Below are 9,353 nucleotides of genomic sequence, written 5' to 3' on the forward strand. Positions count from 1 at the left end.
TATATTTGAAGGAAGTGAAGGAAGGAAAGTGATTTTTACTATTGATTTTTATTTTTACTATGATTCTTAAGAAAAAGGTTCAAATACAGTTAGGTTTTCTTACGCGGGGGATACATGCCTCGTGCAAAAACCATGTTAATTCAGAAATCCGCTTGATAAACCGCTTTAATTTAAAAATTTGCGTAAAAAAACACGTTTATTTGAAAATCTGCATAAATAACCTTTTAGAGAAACTCCGCGTAACAATAGGCTGACCTTTTTAAATGTTAATCCAGATAAATTTTCAAACGCAAGTTTGCAAAGTTGCTTGGTTTAATAAGACCTACACACCCACAATGTTCGATTGAATTCTGCTAGAGTGCTGCAAGCTCAAAGAAAATTAGTACCCAACAGGGAAAAAACCGCCAAAATCAACACCCATACTTTATAAATTCATACCTCGATGATTGCTTGGCGAGTTTTCAATCTTTGGCTACCAATGAACCCAAAATAAATTCTGATTTATTGACAACATATAAACCTTAGTGAAACAGCATTCAGAAAAAGTTCTACGCGTTACAAAAATGTACACTTTGGCACACACTCCGGAAATCCGAAACATTTCCAATGAACCTTGGTCACGTCCAGTTCTCAAGTAATACTCAGAAACTAGGACAGTTTTCCAGTAAAATGAAACCTGTTTTGTCAGAATTGATTCATTTTTCGTGAAGTTTTGGCCATTAAAAATTAACAGAATTTTGCCTGCTTCAATTATTTCCCTTTTTATACAACCTTCAAAACGAACTTCGGCTTGAAACTACTCCAAACAAACTGTTTAACTCGTCCGATTGTTTGAATTTTCATTCGCAGTATCGTAAGATTTGTCATTCAAGGCCTTAACACAATGGATACGTTGCGGCTGCGTTTGCGGCAATTTGACAGTTAGCCCATACATTTACTGTCACATTGACGTCAACGCAATGCAGACGTATCCATTCTATTTGGGCCATCTCTGTCTCTGTTTTTAACAAATTTATATAGCAAAATTGCATTTGTCGAATAACGTTTGCGGTAAAAAGAATGGACAAAAATTGCCGATTTTTCATGGGTTTACCTTTAATTACACTGACGAAACTACTCATGCATCATCAATCATAGTAACCCTTGAGTAAGCAAAAAAAAAAAAAATTCGACAGCTCTAACAGTCAAACTCTTACTGTGATGGCGAAAAAAGTGAAGCTACTCCGTTCAGAAGTGTGCGCCTTCAAAGAACGGTACCCCGCCGCGTCAAAAACGGACATAGTGCGGCACTTTGTGGACGCCGGGAATGCCGGTTCTGGCATCTACAACATCTTGACACTATTGGCCAACGATCAGAGTATCGAAAGAAAGCCCGGTTCTGGACGGCCAACGACCCTGAGCGACAAGAAGCTTCAAAGGATGCTGAAGAGGAAGAGCGAGGGAAAAGTGGCTAAATCGCTGCGTGCACTTGGCCGAGAGGTTGGTGCATGCTCTAAAACAGTGTGGAGAACATGGACATACATGCAGGCAAGTGGCAATCACGTCCACTGGTCTCGGAGCTGCAGGCAGTGACGCAGCGACAGCGGTTGAATAAGATGGTCAAGTCGATTTTCCCGGAGAATCGCGACGCGGCAGTGGTATTGGATGACTAGACCTATCTCACCCTGGATGGCAACGACTAGCAGGGCTCTTCGTATTTTACCTCCCCCACGAAGGAAGTGAGCACCGAGGTAAAGTTTATTTCACAGACCAAGTTCCCCAAGAAGGTGCGGCTTTGGCTGACAATCAATGAGAAAGCGATGTCAAAGATGCTCTTCTTTCTCTCCGGGCTGGCCTTGAACGGGGAAATTTATAGTACGAAGTGCCTGACAGAAGTTGCGTCGTTCATCAAGAAATACCATAAGCGCGAAGACACGGTGTTCTGGCCAGATTTGACCTCGGCCAACTACTCGAAGCGATCGTTGGAGGAGATGGAGCGGCTGAATATCGATGTGGTACCGAAGTCAGCGAATCCGCCCAATGTCCCCCACCTGCTTCCCATCGAGAATTTCTGGACAAACTTGATGCGCAAGATCTATTCCAACAATTTTGTCGCGAAAACGGAGGAGGAAATAATTAAAAAAAACGAAGAAAGAACTTAAAAACACGGCTACACGCATGTTTTCGTCCGCCATAGCGAATGTTTCGGTTAACTGCCGGAAGGCTGCACGCAAGGACGTAATATTTTTTTGTGAGGAAGCTAACATGATAACCTTCCATGGGAAATTTATCCAACTCAATTATCTGTCATAGTTCTTTTTCATCACCATCTGAAATAGTTTTCTTTTCATCATCATCTGAAAACTTTTTTTTTACCGCAAACGTTAGCTGTCAAATTATCGATACTTATCGATAATATCGATTAAATCCTTGGAATTATTGATTGTTATCGATGTTTTGGGCGATATTTCCCATCACTTTTTTAATCCTGCATAACAACAATTGCATAAAAATCGAAATGCGATGAAATTCGCGCCGCGTCTGCTGCAACAGTTTGTTGCATTGTCCTTTGAAAGCATAAATTCGATCTAAAAACAAAACTCATCGCGTTACATCTTCGCCTGCATCGCTGGATACATCGTGCACTGCATGCATTGCACGCATTTAAACTCAATCGATCATAGTGTGCGGTGCAATAAAAACTCAAACTATCGAGAGGAAGCAGATTCAAGTTGGATTCAAATCTGGAAAAGTGTTACTCAGTTCAACTTTGCACGAGTTCATGCCATCACTGTTTCTCGGAATGTCCTTTACCCAGCGATGTATCGCTCTTTACTGTAGGACCACTTCCATGGAACCAGCAGGCATAGAAAAAAGTGACAGTCTGTGTTGAGACGGTTTGCCTATCTATTTCATAGTGATCACATTGAAGTGTTCGGAATCTGAATCAAACCCGAGTGCTGAATACTCGTTAATTTCATAAACAAAACATGTTTGAATCTGTATAAAAAGAACTTAATTGCAAAAATAATAAAATAACTAACATGTTGAACCTTCAAAATCGACGAGAAAAGTCATTTTTAGTTAATTTTTTTGAGCAAAAAGTTATATCGTAGCTTAAGTGTTCGAAATTTTATGCATTACGGTATATATTTATCGTGCGTTCTTGCTAATGGCTAAATGGCTTAATCTATATACTGCATCAGTCTTTCGATGTGATACATTTTGTTTATACTTATCCGTCCCATTTTGGCCGGGTCAATGTTTTAATACGGAATACAAGATTGCGTTAGGTTTGTATTTTAAAACAGGGAATGTCCACATAAACTGCTTGTTTTAGTCCTATTTGAATTAGACCATTGGACACACTGGGAAAGAAATGAACCCAAATTCCCACTGAATAGAAGCCACATCTCCCAGATGGTCTCGAGGTACGATGCTGGCCTAACAAGCCAGTCGTCGTAGGTTCGAGTCTCGTCTCGGGAGAGACTGTTACTGTCAGTAGGATCGTAACGCTAGTCCCGCAATTGTCCTGTACACTAAACAGTCGGCTGCGAAGTCTGTGTATAAATAAACAGAAGGTCAATAGCATTTTTTATGTAAAATTGGTCAATAAATCGATTGGTGATAGTTTCATCCTGTGCAGGGCATGGGAAAAGGTTTATATTTCCAAAAATATGCAAAAATAGAGTGGAAAAGAGCAAAACAGGCCATTTTTTGTGTCCTGCACAAAATGAAATCATCACAAATCGATTTATTGACCAATTTAACATAAGGAATGCTATATTTCAGGTTGTAAGTCCAGCGGCGATTATTTAGTGGAAATGTGGGTTACGGTTCTTCCACTTAATAATCGCCGCTAGACTGGCAATCTGAAATATAGCATTTCTTATGTAAAATTGGTCAGTAAATCGATTGGTGATGGTTTCATTTTTTGTATCTATCTACAACATAATTTAAAATTCCCGCATTCCAAATTGAATATAGCTATTGGTAAATTTTATGTAATATACTTTTATCTGTTTCTTATGCACTTTACATACAAAATAAACTGTTTGTTTCGGACAGCTTCGCCTGAAATCGAAATTTCTATCAACCATCACGGTATATACATCATTTGACTTTGGCTAAATTATATAACTAATCTTACAGTTCCATTAGATCTCGTTCGTCAAAGTTATCCGGCTTATCGAACTTCACGACACTGCCCTGCTGCAAGTGTAGCACCCGATCAGCTAGCGCAATCGTGTTCTTCCGGTGGGCGATAGTCAGTACAGTGCAATGTCTAAACGTGCTCTGGATTACCTGCTGGACCATACTCTCGGTTTCGACGTCCATTGCAGATGTCGCTTCGTCCAGTATCACTATCTTGGATTTGCGTAAAATTCCTCTTGCTAAGTAAAGCAGCTGTCTTTGTCCCACGGATAGTTTTGCGTTCCGCTCGTCAATTTGTGCGTCCAGCTGGCCGGGAAACCCTGCAACCAATTGCTTCAGGTGGCAGGATTCCAGCACACGCCACAGATCCTGGTCGTTTGGATGTTCTTCATTCGGATCGAGATTTTCTCTTAGCGTTCCAGGGAAAAGTGACGGATTCTGCGGAATGATGGACAGTCTGCTTCGCAGTGTATCCAATGAGATCCGGTTGATATCGAGCTCGTCGATTAGGATCGTTCCATTCGTGTGCATAGGATACAACCGAAACAATGCGCTGATAAGGCTGGATTTACCAGCCCCTGTGCGACCAACGATTCCTATTTTTTCCTGTCCCTCGATTGTGATCGATATGTTCTGCAGGACGCAGTAATGATCGTTATATTTCATATTGAAATTGACAAACTCAATTTTTCCCTGCTCCGGCCATGTTGGGCTTACAATCTGTTGGCATTTCTTGTCGAAGCATTGAGTTTCAATATCTTCCTTTAAATACTGAGTGATTCTATCCAGCGAAGTGCCATTCTCCTCCAATAGTGCCGAAACTCGAATCAGAGCATTCAGCAGGGGAATCAAACGAAGGGCATAGCTAATGCTAACTCCAACATTGGAAGCTCCAATCAGCTTTTGGTTGTGAATGGCCATCATGGTGACGAAATAGATCACCACAGCACCAATTAATTCGAGCCGCAACCCTAACCAGCGACCCGAGGCTATGTAAAGTTGCGAATAATGCTGATGACAGTCCACAACTGCTTCGAAATCACACTGAAAGCGCTGTTCTTGTCGATAAGCACGAATCGTGGATCGACCTTCACGAGATTCGTTAAAATGATGAATGAGGGATGCTTTACTATGTGCTTCCAGATGCTTCAGCTGCCGGGATGTTTCCAGATGGTACACTAGCAGGTAATAGTAGAAGATTATAATCCCAGTAAGAATGATTACCAGTAAGTAGCTTGTGGTGCAGCAAAATAGAATTAAAATGGCTACGACGGTAAAAAGATTGGTTAAAAAATCACGGAAATTACTGGCAATGCTAGAATCTACGATATTCAGATCACTGGAGAAACGGTTCATTATCTGGCCGGAGCTGATGCGATCGAAGAAGGTCATCGGTAAATGGGTGATATGCTTCAGAAGCGCGTTGTGAAGCTTTTCTCCTACGGTAATACCTCGCACAGTAGTCAAGATGCTGTTCAGAGTTAGGAACAATGCAAGTATTATGATAAACACACTGTAGAGCTGCAAATAGTATTGGTTGTTGGTTGTCGCTGCTTGATGGTCGACAGTTGACCATTCGGAAAGCCAAATCGTGGAATAAATGTCGAGAACGGGGATGCACACGTTCAGCAGCAAAATCGTTACTAATGGAAGCCAGCCCAGTAGTGAAAAATATGATGTGTATATTTTGGGTGATGTTTTGTACTTAGTTTTGTGACTCTCTGCTATCCGATTCGCATTAGTAGTATAATTTAATTCGTAGTTATCTTTTGTTACTTCTTCGCTGGATGTCTGATTATCACTGAAATATTGTTGACGATAAAGTTCATAGGTTAGCTTTTCAGAGATTCGGCCTTCTTTCATTACCAATATCAAATCAGCAGACTTTAGGTAATTTTTATTCTGCGTAATCATCACTACCGTTTTTCCAACTAGCAATCCATCTTCGCAAAATAATTTATTGTAGACGTAGTCCGATACTTCTTCGTCAACAGAGCTGAGCGGGTCATCCAAAAGGAATACATCGGCATTTTGATATACGGCTCTTGCCAAACTGATGCGCTGCTTTTGTCCACCGGAAATTGTGATCCCCTTCTCGCCGATGATCGTATCCAGTCCAAATTCAAACATGTTCAAATCTGGAACCAAGCCACAAGCTTTAATGACGTTCTCAAACAGGGACTGATTGTATTCTTGTCCGAAAGTAATATTCTCTCGAATCGTTCGATTGAGAATCCACGGCTCTTGTGAAACATATGCAATCTTTCCAGCAGTGTAGACAGCACCACCGGTCAGCTCTCCAAGAATTCCTTTGAGTAGCGAAGTCTTTCCCGAACCAACTGGACCTACCACACCTACATGCGATCCTTGTGGAATTCTCAAATCGATTGAGTTTAAAATTTCTTCCCCGTTGCTGGACATTTTTGCTGCATGTATACAAATTGCAGGGCAATCTAAGGCAGTTCTACAAACACCCATAACTTTTTTGACGGTTTCCGACATTTTCCTTGATCTCTGTTTGACCTTCTGCTTTATGAGCGGTCTCATTTCCTCCGCTGCCAGGAATTTTCTGATCCGAGACAAGGACGCTTGTGTAGCGGACCATGTTGAGGAAAGGTTCGGTAGCACGGAAAGCGGATGCTTTAAAATGTTGAACAAAACAATCGATACAAATAGTGACTCAAGTGTTAGCAGAGCAACATCGCCAATTGAAAGCATTACTGCGAATGTGCTTAGTGATACCAGGAAGGGTGTAATTATTCCCAATAAATACTTTGCTGCATCCCAGTACATGATTCGTCTTAATACCTGAAGTTCTAGGTTACGAAACTGAAGAATTCGACGTTGAAAGATGTTCTCCCAGCATAAAAATTTAACCTGCTTCATCATTCCTATAACGTCGTTTGTGCTAGCGATGCGTGGATCTTTACGATCCATCCAGTTTCTCTGCAACAACCGGAGCTTATTGGTGATTGTTTTCGTTAGGTAAATTGTGGTGATCATCGTCAACACGCCAACCCAGGCCGATTTTCCTAGAATAATTACCAATCCTACTACCGATAGGATAATAACGATTGGTCCAGACCACAGTAAATGTAAGTTAGGTACTAAATCTACGAAACCAGATGAATCTAGCGTTAGCAAAGTAATATCGCCTGCTATGGGGGTTCTTAATTTCAACGATTTCTCATAGATCAGAACCAATAAAACTGTTTTAATTTTGAGCCCGATTTTCTGTGATTCGTACAAATACTGTCCATTAAGTATGGCAATCACGAGTGATACGAACAAGATTCCAATTGCGTAGGAATGTTTTTCAATCGATGTGGACAGCTCATCGCTTCGTAGGATCTGTCTGAAAAGTAACGCTGTTAGTATACGGTCTTATCCGTTTTCCTAGCGATGACAAACCTCAGTAAAAATGGACATGCAAAGAAGAAAGTGATTAGAACGAATCGATTAACACCAGTCCAGATAAAATCCTTGAAAAATGGTTTCAACAAATTCCACATTGTCACGTCGGGATATGACGATGATTCATTCGATGCAACCGCGTCGTATTCTCCTCGGTGAACAACCCGAGTGCGAAACAACTGTATCAATTGACCACACTGCAGCTCCTCATTCGACTCTGCCAGTACTTCTGATTTTGATTGATGAATCGTACGGTGCACGACGGCGAACCAGGTGAAGCAAACCTGTCGAATCCAATTCGGTTGCACCGGTGATTCATCGCGTTCACCCAAAGTAGAATACACCAGTAGCAGCAAAAATGTCAGCTGCACCGACAGGAAAATCAGTCCATTGAATGAAAACTGATCGACAACACGAATACAGTTTATCAGCCATTCTAACGACCAAAAGGAAAGCAGGAACGTCTGATCTTGTACATTGTATTGAACGCCTAGATGAAGTAATGATAAGGCAGCAAACTACGATGATAAGAAAAGAGACACAAAGTTGTATCGTAAATCATCACCTGAGTACAGAATCAACTAAAAATCATACGTACGTATGAGAAGGTCTCAATGAGCCGTGCCGCGGTAGCTGTTCCTGGTCGGCCATAGTTGAAAATTACCAAAACTACAAGAATCACACTGAGCACGCTTTTCGCAGCCAAAATCCAGAAATCACTACCGCCTAGGTTGTTTCGAATGCTATCGCGAAGCGCGTGACGCCGGTAGTATCTAATCTCCGATAGCAGCAAAACCCAAAGGAACATGTGTTGAGGTAGATAGATGCAAGTGTACAAAAATGCCTGCAGTTTGACACACAATGGAATGGTATAAATACGTCACTGTTACTGTCTACTAATACCATACCTGCTGTTGCTGCTGCTCGGTACTACCGTCTACTGTGGTTGACATCGTTTTCGTCCACCCGCACTACACGTTATCATAGTAAAACTGATGGCGCGAAACAATCGCAGCAAGCACCTCCTTTATGAAACGCGTCCCGGCGGCGACTGAAAAGTTATCATTACGTTGCTGTCTGCACTGGGAGATGGGTGAAGGTTTCTTAGTTTGCACCCGCTCCTCTCAGCCGCGCAACAAGTGCAGTGATGCTTGGCTCTGATGATGTTGTTGTAATGGTTGTTAAGATTACTGGCCGATTTTCTCCGGAATAAGGTACACATTTGTAGCCATGCCAGGGTAATTTGATTCATTCACCATTATTTTAAAACTAGTCATGCTTTATTGTTTCTATTTTCGATTCGAAACTGGCAACTGGTGGGGTATGTGTCTCGGAAAATAGTTGCGCAGGCGCGTTGCAAGTAAATTCAAAATAGTATTCAGAGGAAAACGCGTAAATGCACGCTTTATTCTAAATACTGTTATGAATTTCAACCATTAAAAACTTATTGATTTGATTAGGTAAAATTCAAATAATCGGTGTGTTCTGCTTACATTTTGTAATCTCAGGCGCAGTGTATTTGTTTACTTATCCTGAAAACACTTATTTTACTTATTAATAAGAACATCCTTCCTTGAATTTTTGGTCGAAGTATCATTGGTTTTATGATGTTTTACATTCGATCTTGTCCCATTCCATAATTTTGGCTCAGAGTCATGACTATTCTAACAATCTACAAATTTATACGGCGGTGCGGTCATTTTGGTCTGTTTTCCAGGAACCTGAAGTCGCCATGTTAGCTTTTTCGCTCCTTTGCACAATCTTGATCACTTCAAGAAGGTTTTCGTAAAAATTGGTTGAAATGT

At 41.1% G+C, this 9,353-nt stretch overlaps 1 protein-coding gene across 2 annotated transcripts; it reads right to left on the reverse strand.

Annotated features, from left to right (window-relative positions):
• Positions 1–3,099: 3,099 nt before the first annotated feature.
• On the reverse strand, positions 3,100–8,594 carry LOC129729353 (ATP-binding cassette sub-family C member 3-like). Of its 2 annotated transcripts, XM_055687875.1 has the most exons (4): positions 8,457–8,594; positions 8,147–8,392; positions 7,546–8,066; positions 3,101–7,489 (listed from the first exon to the last, which is right to left on the reverse strand). In XM_055687875.1, the coding sequence occupies exons 1-4, from the start codon at positions 8,499–8,501 to the stop codon at positions 4,126–4,128; spliced, it is 4,176 nt and encodes a 1,391-aa protein (XP_055543850.1). In that variant the 5' UTR covers positions 8,502–8,594; the 3' UTR covers positions 3,101–4,125. The 2 variants fall into 2 exon arrangements, with proteins under 2 accessions (XP_055543851.1, XP_055543850.1); XM_055687876.1 differs by lacking the exons at positions 8,147–8,392; positions 8,457–8,594 and having other exon boundaries at positions 3,100–7,485; positions 7,546–7,697.
• Positions 8,595–9,353: the final 759 nt, after the last annotated feature.

The sequence above is a fragment of the Wyeomyia smithii genome, chromosome 3 (assembly GCF_029784165.1).
Source record: "Wyeomyia smithii strain HCP4-BCI-WySm-NY-G18 chromosome 3, ASM2978416v1, whole genome shotgun sequence".
Classification (NCBI taxonomy): domain Eukaryota; kingdom Metazoa; phylum Arthropoda; class Insecta; order Diptera; family Culicidae; genus Wyeomyia; species Wyeomyia smithii.